At 47.3% G+C, this 17,322-nt stretch overlaps 2 protein-coding genes across 3 annotated transcripts in view; one reads left to right on the forward strand and one right to left on the reverse strand.

Moving 5' to 3' along the window:
* Window positions 1-2,702, reverse strand: part of CNOT6L (CCR4-NOT transcription complex subunit 6 like) — a 72,575-nt gene extending 69,873 nt beyond the window's left edge. For both annotated transcript variants that reach the window (XM_075127462.1, XM_048846807.2), the window contains exon 1: window positions 2,392-2,702. The gene's annotated coding sequence lies outside the window, so the exon portion shown is untranslated. The remainder of the gene's footprint in view (window positions 1-2,391) is intronic.
* Window positions 2,703-3,760: 1,058 nt separating this feature from the next.
* LOC125635820 (uncharacterized) lies at window positions 3,761-16,023 on the forward strand. Its single transcript, XM_048848014.2, has 3 exons — window positions 3,761-3,936; window positions 14,287-14,875; window positions 15,465-16,023. Exons 2-3 carry the CDS (start codon window positions 14,335-14,337, stop codon window positions 16,004-16,006), a joined length of 1,083 nt encoding a protein of 360 aa, XP_048703971.2. The 5' UTR covers window positions 3,761-3,936; window positions 14,287-14,334; the 3' UTR covers window positions 16,007-16,023.
* Window positions 16,024-17,322: the final 1,299 nt, after the last annotated feature.

The following is a 17,322-nucleotide window of genomic DNA, read 5'->3' on the forward strand; positions in this document are numbered from 1 at the left end:
CGACACATCGGCATAATAAAGTCATCTCCACCAGCAGCAGAAGTTATGTCAGCGGGAGATGTTCTCCCACCAACATAGCCCTGTACGCACAAGTGCTTATGTCACTGTAACTTATGTCACTCAGGGAGGTGGTTTTTTCACACACCTGAGAGACATAAGTTATGCCGACATAGGCTTTGTCTACACTCCAACCTAAGAGAAAACGTACTTCCATTGCCACCTTGTCCTCACACCTGTTTGTCTCATCTGTCATATTGAGTTGTCATTACCTCAATGGTAAGCTCTATAGGGCACGACCTGTGTTTTTACCACATATTTCTACAGTGCCTAACCTCTAGCTCAGGGGTCCCCAACAGGGTGCCTGTGGGTACAATGGCACCCACCAGGGCAGTTGTGTGCGCCCGCAGGACACCGAGCCGCCGAAATGCCGCAGCCAAGGGCGGCCACCAGAGAACTGCCTGCCAAACTGCCAAGAAACATTGCTGTTTCTCACAGCATTTCGGCGGCAAAGCTTCTTGCCGCTGCTGCTTCTCGGCGGCATTTCAGCGGTGGGGTGTCTGGCGCCCTCCACAGTCTTCTGGGAACAGGAATATGCTATTCCCACAGAAAGGCTGGGGACCACTGCTCTAGCTGCTATTGTAACATAAGAACAGCCATATTGGGTCAAACTAAAGGTCCATCTAGCCCAGTATCCTGTCTTCCAACAGCAGCCATCATGTGCCCAGAGGGAATGAAGAGAACAGGTAATCATCAAGGGATCCATTCCCTGTTGCCCATTCCCAGCTTCTGGCAAAACAGAAGCTAGGGACACCATTCCTGCCCATCCTGGCTAATAGCCATTGATGGACCTATCCTCCATGAATTTATCTAGTTCTTTTTTGAACCCTGGTATACTCTTAGCCTTCACAACATCCTCTGGCAAGGAGTTCCAGAGGTTGACTGTATATTGTGTGAAAAAAATACATCCTTTTGTTTGTTTTAAACCTACTGCCTATTAATTTCATTTGGTGACCTCTAGTTCTTGTGTTATGAGAAGGAGTAAGTAACACTTCCTTATTTACTTTCTCCACACCAGTCATGGTTTTATAGATCTCTATCATATCCCCCCCTTAGTCGTCTTGCTTCCAACCTGAAAAGTCCCAATCTTATTAATTTCTCCTCATATGGCAGCCATTCCATACCCCAATAATTTTTGTTGCCCTTTTCTGAACCTTCTCCAATTCTAATATACCTTTTTTTAGATGGGGTGACCAGATCTGCACTCAGTATTCAAGATGTGGGTGTACCATGGATTTAAATAGAAGTAATATGATATTTTTGGTCTTATTATCTATCCCTTTCTTTAATGATGCCCAACATGCCCCTGCACATTGAGTAGATGTTTTCAGAGAACTATCCACAATGACTCCAAGATCTCTTTCTTGAGTGGTAACAGCTACTTTAGACCCCCATCATTTTATAGGTATACTTGGGATTATGTTTTCCAAGATGCATTACCTTGCATTTATCAACACAAATACACCATTTAAAAATGAGATTTTAAAAACTTTCTACACTAAGGAACCAAGAAAACCCGTATTACCGGTTACGATGAAGACCTCTATGAGGTTTAGTGTCACAAAACAAGCCTGAAGATTAAATAAGTGTCAGAAGTCTCACTGGAAACAGTTGTAGGGATAACAACTGACCGTGTGTCAGCTACTGGAAAGTTACATTTCCGAGTGGATGGAGGCGCGGGACGAAGAGCCTCCAGCTAAACTAACCCTGGGTCTTTCGACCGAAAGCGTGTAAATGACAACCTTTACAGCCCTGGGGGCTTGATCCCAAAAGCTCCTGAGCCCCTGACACTCGCCCCCCAGGGGAGGGCTCTCAGCAGCCTTCAGGACCAAGCCGTGGATGGGGCAGTGCGAGGAAAGCCAACCTTTCTCCTCCCCCCCCCGAGAAACAACAGGCCCCCACGCAGGAGCGAGCGCTGACGACTCCCCAAGTCTCCCCCCACCCCCAGGCCCGTTGGCGGGAACCCCACAGCACCCGGGGCCGAGCGTTGGGCTCGGGCCACGTGTTACCCAACAGGCGCAGCGCCGTGGGGGCAGCCGCGGGCGGGGGGGGGGGGCCGGGATGGCCGCGCGGTGCCGAGGCCCTGGCGCCCGGCTCGCGCGCGCGCGCACACACACACACACACGCACACGCCAATGGCCGCGCTGCCCCGCCCCCCGGGAGACCCTTCATGAGCGCGGGACGGCGGGCGGGCGGCCTCCCCCTCCCGTGCAGGCCCGGCTCCGCGCGGCCCCCCGGCGCCTCCCCGCGCGCCCCCCCCCCGGGGCGCCGGGCCGGTTAGGCCGCGCTGCCCCCCCCCCCCCCGCACTCCCGCAGGCCCCCGGCCCAGCTCACCTGCATCCGGCGCGCCGGGCTGGCGAGGGCGGCGGGGCTGGGCGGCGGCGCGGAGGGCAGCAAATACATGCAGGCAGCGGCCCGCCGGGGCGGGGCGGGGGCCCGGGCGCGGGGGATCAGCCGGCGGGCGGGGGGCCGCAGGCGGCTGCTGCCGGATAAATATTGGGATTATTCCGGGGGGAGGCGGGCGGGCGGGAGCGACGGGGCGGGGCTCGGGGCCCTGTCTCCGCCTCCTCCCGGGCGGGCCGGCCCGGCCTGCCTTCCCGCGCCGCGCCCCGGGCAGGTTGGGCCTCTGTGTGTGTGTGTGTGTGTGTGCGCGCGCGTGCTGGGGGGAGGGGATACCACACCGTGTGTGTGCGTGCGTGCGTGTGTGTGTGCTGGGGGGAGGGGATACCACACCGTGTGTGCGTGCGTCCGTGCGTGTGTGTGTGTGCTGGGGGGAGGGGATACCACACCGTGTGTGTGTGTGTGTGCTGGGGGGAGGGGATACCACACCGTGTGTGTGCGTGCGTGTGTGTGTGCTGGGGGGAGGGGATACCACACCGTGTGTGCGTGCGTGTGTGTGTGTGTGTGCTGGGGGGAGGGGATACCACACCGTGTGTGCGTGCGTGTGTGTGTGTGTGTGCTGGGGGGAGGGGATACCGCACCGTGTGTGTGTGTGTGTGCTGGGGGGAGGGGATACCGCACCGTGTGTGTGTGTGTGTGTGTGTGTGCTGGGGGGAGGGGATACCACACCGTGTGCGTGTGTGTGTGCTGGGGGGAGGGGATACCGCACCGTGTGTGTGTGAGTGTGTGTGCTGGGGGAGGGGATACCGCACCGTGTGTGTGTGTGTGTGTGTGTGCTGGGGGAGGGGATACCGCACCGTGTGTGTGTGTGTGTGTGCTGGGGGAGGGGATACCGCACCGTGTGTGTGTGTGTGTGCTGGGGGGAGGGGATACCGCACCGTGTGTGTGTGTGTGTGTGTGTGTGTGTGCTGGGGGGAGGGGATACCGCACCGTGTGTGCGTGCGTGTGTGTGTGTGCTGGGGGGAGGGGATACCACACCGTGTGTGCGTGCGTGTGTGTGCTGGGGGGAGGGGATACCACACCGTGTGTGCGTGCGTGCGTGTGTGTGCTGGGGGAGGGGATACCACACCGTGCGTGTGTGTGTGATTGCGCGTGTTGGGGGGAGGGGATACCACACCGTGTGTGTGTGTGTGTGTGCTGGGGGGAGGGGATACCACACTGTGTGTGCATGTGTGTGTGCATGTGTGTGATTGCGCGTGTTGGGGGGAGGGGATACCACACCGTGTGGGGGTGTGTGCACGCATGCGCTGGGGGAGGGGATACCACACCGTGTGGGGGTGTGCGCATGCGCTGGGGGGAGGGGATACCTTGCTCTTCCAGTTAGTGTGGTCAGTTACCTCTGTGCAAAGCCCTTATGGGAAAATACAAAACACACTGCAAATCAGCATGGCAATATTTTATACTTGGCTTACACCAGTGACAATGGCAACACACAGCTCATAGCCATGGCAATCAGATCTTCTGTGACAGCAATCTTAAGTAAGTCACTTACTGTTCTGGGCCTCCATTTTTCCATCTGTAAAATGGGGATAATGAGCGACAATGTGGACTTGAAATTTAGTCAATTACATATATATTTTATAAAATGTCAGAATCTGCCCCTGCCCTGAAGTTGCAAGGTCAGTTGTGGACTTTACAATAGTATTTTCCTTTTTTCTGAAGTGCTTTTTTTCTCCCCTGGCACTATCTGAAAGGCCTGCACAAACAACTGTGGTAGTACAGGCCAAAGCATGAAACAGAGGGAAGTATTGTCCAAATGTACAAACTCAACAGAAATAGAGGGGAAATTGCTATCCTTTGTAATGATCTTAGATGTTTTTTGTAACTATAGCAGGTCAAAATTTTCAGACAGAAGTGCGATATTTAAACTGTGCCTTTTTAATACTGTAAAGCACTTTGAATAATTACAGCCTCTAAAAGTAGAACTATAGTTACTAAGATTTAAGGCGAGTTATTGATGGTGAGGAGAGTGTTTGTTTTTTTCCCCCAGTTGTGGTATATACAGTGCATTGTTATCATGGGACCAAGAGGAGACCAAATAATTGTTATAAAAACACAAGTTTGATGTTCTCCAACCCCCCACTCCCTTGTTAGGACAGACCACAAGTCTGTTGACCTTCAAAGCACATCTGTTTTTCCAGGCTTTTGACCGAGGGGATGGCAAAAAGCATCTGGGCCTGGGTGTAAAGAGACACCTATTTAATCGTGCTCTTTAGAAATTACACACACAAGGCCAGTTTGTTTAGCTGGAACATGGCCAACCTGTTCTTCATGTGCTGACAGTTTCCAAAAACTGGTGAGGTATAGACAGCAGCACAGGGAAGGCAGGAGAAAGTCTGTTGCAGAAGGGTGATTGGGGAATGGAGGTGATTGAGGGAGATTTTAAAAGTGTCTAGGAAGGAAGGGAGGGAGGGTGTTGAAAAACAGTGAGGGGGCAGAAGTGTGGGCAGAGAGCTCTGGTATACGGAATTGTTACTCATCAACATCCACTGAGATTATTTAGATTTACTGGACTGAATGAATAGAATCAAGTAGCAGATGGGTAGTTTTGAGGGGGAATGGAAGGAGACAAACCACCTTATTTAAGGAGAATACTAACTAGAATGTATTTTTTTACATGCTGGATAACAGCCTTTTCTCCCCCACTACACATCTTCAAATGCTGGTGAAATCCCATCTACATTTTTACTTGCTAGCTTCATTGGCAGGGATTCATTTAATAAGCACAGTTGTTGTTTTTCTCTATTTAAAAAAAGTCCAAAAATTCTATTAAGTATAGTGTACTCAGCTCTACAGACCCAAGTATTCGTGTGCTAATTTGGGGATTTAGAAGTGTGAATATGCTAAGAAAATAAAGACTGCAAAAATCATGAGATCACATCAGAATTTTAAAAGTACTACATTTTATTAACTAGTATGTGAAAACTACAAATCCTAAGATTATGAAGTATTCTGAAAAGTGTGTTCTACTGACCTACATTAAACATTTTCAAGCAAATTGCTTATTCAAAGCAATTTTGGGGGTAATCATTAGAGTATGTCAAAATAAGGTTCACTATGGAGCTCTCAGTGCATACTTAACTATGTAGTCACTAGCATGGTTTTGCTATTACAGGCAGGATGCAAAAGAATATTATAAGTTAATGTTGCCCAACACTGTCTATTACAAGCAGCTGAAAATGGGTTATAGCTATGGCAAACTAACTGTTCCAGCTGAAATTTTCCATGCTTGATCTCTTCCTCAAGTTAATTTAAAAAAACAAAATCTGAGCCAAAACAGTTCAGCCTCTTCTCAGATTGAGGTTAGTGAAAAATACATAGTTTTGACAATATTAAAATTGTTTCCAGCCATTTGTTTTTGAACTCTAGCCCATCATGGATTTGGAGCAGGGGGATAGTCTTGGGGCAAGATAGGTGTCATTTGCTGTCTCCATGAACAGCTATGCAGATTTGGCAGTGTTAATGTCCTTTAAAAAATCGCCATTTGCATACAATTCAATAGAACTTTTTTTACCCCTGTTCTTCAACTGTCTGGATGTTCCATCTGCACTGAGCGTGCTCCTAAATCCTACTGAGCTTCCTCATCAAAGTACCCTTTAGCCTAAGGGAAGTGTGCTAAACTGGAAGCCAGGAGACCATGTGTGGTAATCTCTTTTCTTCCACTGGCTTGTGTTCAGGGCTTAAATTCTCATAGAGTATTTCCTGGAACCCTGTTTGCCTCTGTCCCCAACATGCTATAAAAACTCCATAGGGGTTGAAAATATTTACTGAAGCTCTGCTCCGGACAGCTCTTAAAGCTCATTTAAGCCTTGCTTGTGTTAATAATTCTGTACATTTCTCAGGCCTTATTACAGACCACGGCCTCATGACTACCTCATAAGGTAGAAGGAAGTGATAATTAACACACTTCTTAAAGAAAAGGTAAATGAGAATCAGAGTTCAGAGCAGTTGCACAAAATCACTTCTGGCAGAGCTGTCTCCAAGAGATCCCAAGTCTTTTTTTTTATTTGACAGTTTATTTGCTCAGCCACACTGCCTCGTAGAATAGAATCATCATAGAATCATAGAATATCAGGGTTGGAAGGGACCTCAGGAGGTCATCTAGTCCAACCCCCTGCTCAAAGCAGGACCAATCCCCAATTAAATCATCCAAGCCAAGGATGTTTGTCAAGCCTGACCTTAAAAACTTCTAAGGAAGGAGATTCTACCACCTCCCTAGGTAACGCATTCCAGTGTTTCACCACCCTCCTAGTGAAAAAGTTTTTCCTAATATCCCACCTAAACCTCCCCCACTGCAACTTGAGACCATTATTCCTTGTCCTGTCCTCATCTACCACTGAGAATAGTCTAGAACCATTCTCTCTGGAACCACCTCTCAGGTAGTTGAAAGCAGCTATCAAATCCCCCCTCATTCTTCTCTTCTGCAGACTAAACAATCCCAGTTCCCTCAGCCTCTCCTCATAAGTCATGTGTTCCAGACCCCTAATCATTTTTGTTGCCCTTCGCTGGACTCTCTCCAGTTTATCCACATCCTTCTTGTAGTATGGGGCCCAAAACTGGACACAGTACTCCAGATGAGGCCTCACCAATGTCGAATAGAGGGGGACGATCACGTCCCTCGATCTGCTCGTTATGCCCCTACTTATACATCCCAAAATGCCATTGGCCTTCTTGGCAACAAGGGCACACTTCTGACTCATATCCAGCTTCTCGTCCACTGTCACCCCTAGGTCCTTTTCCGCAGAACTGATGCCTAGCCATTCGGTCCCTAGTCTGTAGCTGTGCATTGGGTTCTTCCGTCCTAAGTGCAGGACCCTGCACTTATCCTTATTGAACCTCATCAGATTTCTTTTGGCCCAATCCTCCAATTTGTCTAGGTCCCTCTGTATCCTATCCCTGCCCTCCAGCGTATCTACCACTCCTCCCAGTGTAGTATCATCCGCAAATTTGCTGAGGGTGCAATCCACACCATCCTCCAGATCATTTATGAAGATATTGAACAAAACTGGCCCCAGGACTGACCCTTGGGGCACTCCACTTGATACCGGCTGCCAACTAGACATGGAGCCATTGATCACTACCCGTTGAGCCCGACAATCTAGCCAGCTTTCTACCCACCTTATAGTGCATTCTTCCAGCCCATACTTCCTTAACTTGCTGACAAGAATACTGTGGGAGACCGTGTCAAAAGCTTTGCTAAAGTCAAGAAACAATACATCCACTGCTTTCCCTTCATCCACAGAACCAGTAATCTCATCATAAAAGGCAATTAGATTAGTCAGGCATGACCTTCCCTTGGTGAATCCATGCTGGCTGTTCCTGATCACTTTCCTCTCATGCAAGTGCTTCAGGATTGATTCTTTGAGGACCTGCTCCATGATTTTTCCGGGGACTGAGGTGAGGCTGACTGGCTTGTAGTTCCCAGGATCCTCCTTCTTCCCTTTTTTAAAGATTGGCACTACATTAGCTTTTTTCCAGTCATCCGGGACTTCCCCCGTTCGCCATGAGTTTTCAAAGATAATGGCCAATGGCTCTGCAATCACAGCCGCCAATTCCTTTAGGACTCTCGGATGCAACTCGTCCGGCCCCATGGACTTGTGCACGTCCAGCTTTTCTAAATAGTCCCTAACCACCTCTTTCTCCACAGAGGGCTGGCCATCTATTCCCCATGTTGTGATGCCCAGCGCAGCAGTCTGGGAGCTGACCTTGTTAGTGAAGACAGAGGCAAAAAAAGCATTGAGTACATTAGCTTTTTCCACATCCTCTGTCACTAGGTTGCCTCCCTCATTCAGTAAGGGGCTCACACTTTCCTTGGCTTTCTTCTTGTTGCCAACATACCTGAAGAAACCCTTCTTGTTACTCTTGACATCTCTCGCTAGCTGCAGCTCCAGGTGCGATTTGGCCCTCCTGATTTCATTCCTACAAGCCCGAGCAATATTTTTATACTGTTCCCTGGTCATATGTCCAACCTTCCACTTCTTGTAAGCTTCTTTTTTATGTTTAAGATCCGCTAGGATTTCACCATTAAGCCAAGCTGGTCGCCTCCCATATTTACTATTCTTTCGACACATCGGGATGCTTTGTCCCTGTAACCTCAACAGGGATTCCTTGAAATACAGCCAGCTCTCCTGGACTCCTTTCCCCTTCATGTTAGTCCCCCTGGGGATCCTACCCATCCGTTCCCTGAGGGAGTCGAAGTCTGCTTTCCTGAAGTCCAGGGTCCGTATCCTGCTGCTTACCTTTCTTCCCTGTGTCAGGATCCTGAACTCGACCAACTCACGGTCACTGCCTCCCAGATTCCCATCCACTTTTGCTTCCCCTACTAATTCTTCCCGGTTTGTGAGCAGCAGGTCAAGAAAAGCTCCCCCCCAGTTGGCTCCTCTAGCACTTGCACAAGGAAATTGTCCCCTACGCTTTCCAAAAACTTCCTGGATTGTCTATGCACCGCTGTATTGCTCTCCCAGCAGATATCAGGAAAATTAAAGTCACCCATGAGAACCAGGGCGTGCGATCTAGTAGCTTCTGCGAGCTGCCGGAAGAAAGCCTCATCCACCTCACCCCCCTGGTCCGGTGGTCTATAGCAGACTCCCACCGCTACATCACTCTTGTTGCTCACACTTCTAAACTTAATCCAGAGACACTCAGGTTTTTCTGCAGTTTCGTACCGGAGCTCTGAGCAGTCATACTGCTCCCTTACATACAGTGCTACTCCCCCACCTTTTCTGCCCTGCCTGTCCTTCCTGAACAGTTTATAACCATCCATGACAGTACTCCAGTCATGTGAGTTATCCCATCAAGTCTCTGTTATTCCAGTCACGTCATAATTCCTTGACATCACCAGGACCTCCAGTTCTCCCTGCTTGTTTCCAAGAATAGAGGTGGCAAATCTATTTTCTTGGCTATTCTGTGTACAAGAAGAGGTTACTCCTGCCTATCCACCTTCAAAAAGCTGTTTCACATACAGATGAATGAGCATGTAAATTGGCAAATGAGCCCTGAGAAAATACTCCATTCCCAGAGCCAGGAATAGAATCCAGGACTCCTGATTGCCAGCATTTCACTATGGTCTGGAAAATAGTCATGTAGGCACAGATCCAAAGGTATTTAGGCTCCCTTACTTCCATTGAAATCAGTGGAAGTTAAGATCCTAAATACTTTTGAGGATCTGGATTGTAACCCACTTACACAGTGTGGGTCATGTTCCCTTCTAGTGACTGGTCCACAGAGGTTAACAGACTACTACTGTTATTACCAGTTACTTCTTTAGCTCAAATAGTGGAGTTCTGTACTACAGATATGAAAATTTCAGGGTCAAACTCAGTTGACACCCCATGCAAGGAGGACATTGCAGTTGCATGTGCTGGATTTTTTTTTTTCAGTTCCCTTTTTAAAATGTTGCCACCCCCATACTGGAAATTCTATTTTAAAAAGCTATTAAAATAATTAAGATTGCAAAGTTTAGTACTAAAAAGGCAAAAAATTCCAGCATTAAAGTTACCATTGCAATCTAAATTGGATATGTCTTTCATTACATAAGCAGATATTTGTAATTTAAATTAAAATAGGTTTTCTATACCTAAAAAATTCATATTTTTAAGGTCCAGTAGTATCTCAGGACTAGAAACAGATTGCTGTATGCTGGCTGAAAACAGGGATTCTCACCCTTTTCAGTGATAAAAGTTTCTGTTTCTAGCCCAGTCAAGATGCATGTTATTACACCATGCGCCAATCACTGGTCCAGGACTGAATGTTACCTATCAATGGTCCAGGACTGAATGTTGCCAGGCCTGGGCCTCAGACTAGCGTAATTCTTGGGGGAGGAAAATTCTTGGTTTGTTTGTGGCTTCTTTTTTAAGGCGTTGTTTGAGGCTGCTTTTAGATTTGGAAGGTTAGTAGTAGTTCCAGGGGAGATGGCTTAATGGGCACAGAGGGCAGGTCAAAATTTTATCACTTGGTTCTGCAGTTTATCACACGGTCTCTCACCACCACCTACTGTGATGTGTGTGACTGGAGTAGACACTCGTCTTTAAAAAAAAAATCACATGCTTTGCAGCAGTATTTTACATCTGTGAATTTTTTTCTTGTCATCAATTCCTGTGTTTTCTTCACGAGCAAGCTATTATTTTCCCACACATCTTAATCCTTGTTTAGGATAAGGAACAAATAATTGGATTGGATGGATACAATTTTCTTACTGCCTCTTTACATACATGAATCAGTGTGTTAAATTAGCCTCATTTAAGATGAAGTTCAGTTCCAGTTCAGAGGTTTGTTATTATAGCTCCTCTTCTTTAATTCCAAAGTACAGCAGCAAGCAATAGACAAGAAAATAAACAAACCTTTGGGACAAACAAGCTCCACCACCTATCATATGTACTTTCAGAGGTCACACAGTTCCTGTAATGGCAGGATTCCAGCTTACCCTTTGGCTCTTGCATCAGATCACTACAAAAGTTTTTTTCTCCTGCTGATAATAGCTCATCTTAATTAATTAGCCTCTTACAGTTGGTATGGCTACTTCCACCTTTTCATGTTCTCTGTATGTATATATATATATCTTCTTAGTATATGTTCCATTCTATGCATCCGATGAAGTGGGCTGAAGCCCACGAAAGCTCATGCTCAAATAAATTGGTTAGTCTCTAAGGTGCCACAAGTACTCCTTTTCTTTTTGTGGATACAGACTAACACGGCTGCTACTCTGAAACAGAACGTAGATGGCATTCATCAGGATTTAAAATGTTTTGGTCTCTGCTGGAGGTCATCAAATGCAAAGCAACTGAAGAAACAAAGGGATTGCTGGCCCTGTTAGACCAGGCAGCATAAAGTGTTGTGGGGGAAAAAATTAAAATTGGTGACAATATCAGTCAGCAAGAGATGCGGACGCCACCATTAATTTTCCTTCATAGTCTTGCTGCTCACGTGAAAACCTGTGAGATCTTACTTACTCTAATCCTGCAATTTATAGCAAATGCATGGACTGCTGCACTGGCATGGAGCCCTTGTCCTCAACAGAAAACTATTCAGGTGCAGAAGCCCGCCTGTGCTCAATCAGTTGCAGGGTTCAATTCCTAAAATGAGGAACTCAGTGGTAAACACACCGAGCACCACTTGAAATAAATCTGGCTGCAGCTGCCACAGGATTCTTCCACCCAACGTCTAAGGAGTGCAAAGCTAGGGTTAGTAACTTGCTCCTGTAAGCAGGGAGGACCAATAAAACCGATAAATAATGAAGGGCCAGAACCATTGGAAGGATACCTGTAATAGATGTAAACTCTTTGTGGGAGGGACTGTCATGATGTTCTGTGTTTGTACAGTGCCTAGCACAATGGGGTCCTGGTCCATGACTGGGGCTCCTAGGCACTATGGTAACACAAATAATAAATAATATCACACTAATAGAAAGCCCCCCACATATATTTGTATTTGTGACAAGAACATGGCAAGGGCAAGTATCCAAGAAGAACAAAGACATTTCAAAAGACTTTTCTTCAGTGTCAACTAGAGCCACTAAGAAGTGTTTAAAAAATAATTTGAAAAATCCTTTGCTGTTGAGAAATATTATTTCCCTGCCACTCTATGCAGAAGTGGGGTGGGAAATCAGAGTGTTTTAATAGAAGGCTATGGAGAGCTGATAGACTGGGTAACCCTCCACCTCAGAAAGAGAAAGGACCCAGAGTCTCCAATAGAATATTCTCAATCCAGAGAATATTCCGCACCCCACTCTATCAGAATGAACCCTCAAACGATAGCAATAACATCCTCCAGACAAAAGCAGATGAGGGTGGATGTTCATGGCACATCCTATCAACAATAGTGGATTTATCAATAGACTCCTGAAGGCTTACTCAAGAGGACAGTCAGGGACTTCAATTAAATGATAGAGTGGGTCCTTAAATCCTGCAATGATTCATTTCTAGACACCACTGACCCTCTATCAAATATGTTTGAAATGGAATGAGACTCACTTGAACCAGGAGACACCAAACTTCTGTAGCTCCAGAAATGGGTTGAAAGGATTATTTGGTTGCTTAAATTGGTTAAACCAATAAGGTCTTGGTTTTAAAGAGAAAAAAATAGCATTAACAAAAACTTAAAATTGGATATATTGGTTGTAATAGATCATACAACGAAGTACTGAGAGCTTCTAAATGAAGACACCAAGGGCCAGAGGTTGTTGATGTAACAACAGATGGAACTTTTGTCATCTTTTAGGATTAGGTTCTAGGAGTCTGACTAGGTGAAAGATACCGTCTTGAGGTAATCGAGTTCCAGACTCATCAGCTGAGGGAGTTTAAATATAAATGCAGCTGAAGTATGAAGCAGCTAGATTGTATTTGATGCTTGCTGCTTTGAGTTAATGAAACATAAGGATGGTCATACTGGGTCAGACCAATGGTCCATTTAGCCCAGTATCCTGTCTTCTGACAATAGCCAATGCCAGATATTCCAGAAGGAATTAATAGAACAGGTAATAATCGAGTGATCCATCCCCTGTAGCCCATTCCCAGCTTTTGGCAATCAGAGGTTTAGGGATGCCCAGAGCAGGGGGTTGCCTCCCTGACCAGCTTGGCTCATACCCATTGAATGGACCTATTGTCCATGAACTTACCTAGTTCTTTTTTGAACCCAGCTATACTTCTGGCTTTCACACAACATCCATTGGCAATGAGTTCCACAGGTTGACTGTGCATTATGTGAAGAAGTACTTCCTTATGTTCATTTTGAACCTGCTGCTTATTAATTGGGTGACCCCGGGTTCTTTTGTTATGTAAAGGGGTAAATAACACATCTCTGTTCATCTTCTCTACAACATTCGTGATTTTATAGATCTCCAGCCTATCCCTCCATCGTCATTTCTTTTCTAAGATGAACAGTCCCAGTCTTTTTACTCTCTCTTCAGGGGAAGGTGTTCCATACCCCTGATAATTTTTGTTGCCCTTCTCCACGTGTTTCCCAACTCTAGTACATCTTTTTTGAGATGGGGCTACTAGAACTACATTAAATGAAGCGTTCACAGAGTCAGACCCATGGATATTAGAGACTGAAGTGTTAGTTACCTAAGGGAGTTACAATTATGGGGGAGCTGACAAGTGGTAGGACCTCTACTCCCCCTATTCTAAATTTCTGGTCGGGGAAAAACACATCCCCACTCTTTTTATTGCCAAGATAGCCTTTCAAATGTAAAAATATCACCATGCTGGAGTTTTTCCTTTAAAATAAAAACACCACGAGCGATAAATGATTATTTTGAGGGGGCAAGGAGAAGGAGTCAGTGCCTTCACACTGTGGCTCTTATCACCACCATCATAGTTGCTAGACACTAAGAATTACACTGAGTTCTTCGTAGTCAAGAGCCAGCATCAACAGCAGCTCAACTGGGGGATGGCTAGGGAACAGAAAAATCTTCATTCCATTCGCATCATTTTGCTGGGCTCTCTCCTTAAGCAGTTTTCACAGTAGTACCACATAGAGAAATTGACAGTAGCTCTTAGCCCTGGTCTACACTAGGACTTTAGGTTGAATTTAGCAGCGTTAAATCGATGTAAACCTGCACCCGTCCACACGATGAAGCCCTTTATTTCGACTTAAAGGGCTCTTAAAATCGATTTCCTTACTCCACCCCTGACAAGTGGATTAGCGCTTAAATCGACGTTGCCGGCTCGAATTTGGGGTACTGTGGACACAATTCGATGGTATTGGCCTCCGGGAGCTATCCCAGAGTGCTCCATTATGATCGCTCTGGACAGCACTCTCAACTCAGATGCACTGGCCAGGTAGACAGGAAAAGAACTGCGAACTTTTGAATCTCATTTCCTGTTTGGGCAGCATGGCAAGCTTCAGGTGACCCTGCAGAGCTCATCAGCAGAGTTGACCATGATGGAGTCCCAGAATCGCAAAAAAGTTCCAGCATGGACTGAACGGGAGGTACGGGATCTGATCACTGTATGGGGAGAGGAATCCGTGCTATCAGAACTCCGTTCCAGTTTTCGAAACGCCAAAACCTTTGTCAAAATCTCCCAGGGCATGAAGGACAGAGGCCATAACAGGGATCCGAAGCAGTGCCACGTGAAACTTAAGAAGCTGAGGCAAGCCTACCAGAAAACCAGAGAGGTGAACGGCCGCTCCGGGTCAGACCCCCAAACTTGCCGCTTCTATGATGAGCTGCATGCCATTTTAGGGGGTTCAAACACCACTACCCCAGCTGTGTTGTTTGACTCCTTCAATGGAGATGGAGGCAACACGGAAGCAGGTTTTGGGGACGAAGAAGATGATGATGAGGTTGTAGATAGCTCACAGCAAGCAAGTGGAGAAACCAGTTTTCCCGACAGCCAGGAACTGTTTCTCACCCTGGACCTGGAGCCAGTACCCCCCGAACCTACCCTCCTGGACCCAGCAGGCGGAGAAGGGACCTCCGGTGAGTGTACCTTTTAAAATACTATACATGGTTTAAAAGCAAGCATGTGAAAGGATTAATTTGCCCTGGCATTCGCGGCTCTCCTGGATGTATTCCCAAAGCCTTTGCAAAAGGTTTCTGGGGAGGGCAGCCTTATTGTGTCCTCCATGGTAGGACACTTTACCACTCCAGGCCAGTAACACATACTCAAGAATCATTGTACAACAAAGCATTGCAGTGTATGTTTGCTGGCGTTCAAACAACATCCGTTCTTTATCTCTCTGTGTTATCCTCAGGAGAGTGAGATATCATTCATGGTCACCTGGTTGAAATAGGGTGCTTTTCTTCAGGGGACACTCACAGGTGCCCGTTCCTGCTGGGCTGTTTGCCTGTGGCTGAACAGAAATGTTCCCCGCTGTTAGCTACGGGGAGGGGGGAGAGTTGAGGGGGTAGCCACGCGGTGGGGGGAGGCAAAATGCGACCTTGTAACGAAAGCACATGTGCTATGTATGTAATGTTAATAGCAAGGTTTACCCTGAAAGAGTGTAGCCACTGTTTTATAAAATGTGTCTTTTTAAATACCGCTGTCCCTTTTTTTTTTCTCCACCAGCTGCATGTGTTTCAATGATCACAGGATCTTCTCCTTCCCAGAGGCTAGTGAAGATTAGAAAGAAAAAAAAATGCACTTGTGATGAAATGTTCTCTGAGCTCATGCTGTCCTCCCACACTGACAGAGCACAGACGAATGCGTGGAAGCAAATAATGTCAGAGTGCAGGAAAGCACAAAATGACCAGGAGGAGAGGTGGCGGGCTGAAGAGAGTAAGTGGCGGACTGAAGAGAGTAAGTGGCGGGCTGAAGACAGGGCTGAAGCTCAAATGTGGCGGCAGCGTGATGAGAGGAGGCAGGATTCAATGCTGAAGCTGCTGGAGGATCAAACCAGTATGCTCCAGTGTATGGTTGAGCTGCAGCAAAGGCAGCTGGAGCACAGACTGCCACTACAACCCCTGTGTAACCAACCGCCCTCCTCCCCAAGTTCCATAGCCTCCACACCCAGATGCCCAAGAACTTGGTGGGGGGACCTCCGGCCAACCAGCCACTCCACCACAGAGGATTGCCCAAAAAAAAGAAGGCTGGCATTCAATAAATTTTAAAGTTGTAAACTTTTAAAGTGCTGTGTGGCATTTTCCTTCCCTCCTCCAGCACCCCTCCTGGGCTACCTTGGTAGTCATCCCCCTATTTGTGTGATGAATGAATAAAGAATGCATGAATGTGAAGCAACAATGACTTTATTGCCTCTGCGAGTGGTGATCGAAGGGAGGAGGGGAGGGTGGTTAGCTTACAGGGAAGTAGAGTGAACCAAGGGGCAGGGGGTTTCATCAAGGAGAAACAAACAGAACTTTCACACCGTAGCCTGGTCAGTCATAAAACTGGTTTTCAAAGCTTCTCTGATGTGTACCGCACCCTCCTGTGCTCTTCTAACCGCCCTGGTGTCTGGCTGCACGTAACCAGCAGCCAGGCGATTTGCCTCAACCTCTCACCCCGCCATAAACGTCTCCCCCTTACTCTCAGAGATATTGTGGAGCGCACAGCAAGCGGTAATAACAGTGGGAATATTGGTTTCGCTGAGATCTAAGCGAGTCAGTAAACTGCGCCAGCGCGCCTTTAAACGTCCAAATGCACATTCTACCACCATTCTGCACTTGCTCAGCCTGTAGTTGAACAGCTCCTGACTACTGTCCAGGCTGCCTGTGTACGGCTTCATGAGCCATGGCATTAAGGAGTAGGCTGGGTCCCCAAGGATAACTATAGTCATTTCAACATCCCCAACAGTTATTTTCTGGTCTGGGAATAAAGTCCCTTCCTGCAGCTTTTGAAACAGACCAGAGTTCCTGAAGATGCGAGCGTCATGTAGCTTTCCCGACCATCCCATGTTGATGTTGGTGAAACGTCCCTTGTGATCCACCAGAGCTTGCAGCACTATTGAAAAGTACCCCTTGCGGTTTATGTACTCGCCGGCTTGGTGCTCCGGTGCCATGATAGGGATATGGGTTCCGTCTATGGCCCCACCACAGTTAGGGAATCCCATTGCAGCAAAGCCATCCACTACGACCTGCACATTTCCCAGTGTCACTACCCTTGATATCAGCAGATCTTTGATTGTGTGGGCTACTTGCATCACAGCAGCCCCCACAGTAGATTTGCCCACTCCAAATTGATTCCCAACTGACCGGTAGCTGTCTGGCGTTGCAAGCTTCCACAGGGCTATCGCCACTCGCGTCTCAACTGTGAGGGCTGCTCTCATCTTGGTATTCATGCGCTTCAGGGCAGGGGAAAGCAAGTCACAAAGTTCCATAAAAGTGCCCTTATGCATGCGAAAGTTTCGCAGCCACTGGGAATCATCCCAGACCTGCAACACTATGCGGTCCCACCAGTCTGTGCTTGTTTCCCAAGCCCAGAATCGGTGTTT

This window comes from Caretta caretta, chromosome 4, assembly GCF_965140235.1.
Source record: "Caretta caretta isolate rCarCar2 chromosome 4, rCarCar1.hap1, whole genome shotgun sequence".
NCBI classification, from domain to species: domain Eukaryota; kingdom Metazoa; phylum Chordata; order Testudines; family Cheloniidae; genus Caretta; species Caretta caretta.

Coding starts and splice junctions, on each gene's coding strand:
- LOC125635820 (XM_048848014.2), top strand. CDS start 14,335: ATGATGGAGTCCCAGAATCGCAAAAAAGTTCCAGCATGGACTGAACGG. Junction 14,876..15,464: donor AGGCGGAGAAGGGACCTCCG/GTGAGTGTACCT, acceptor TTTCTCCACCAG/CTGCATGTGTTTCAATGATC.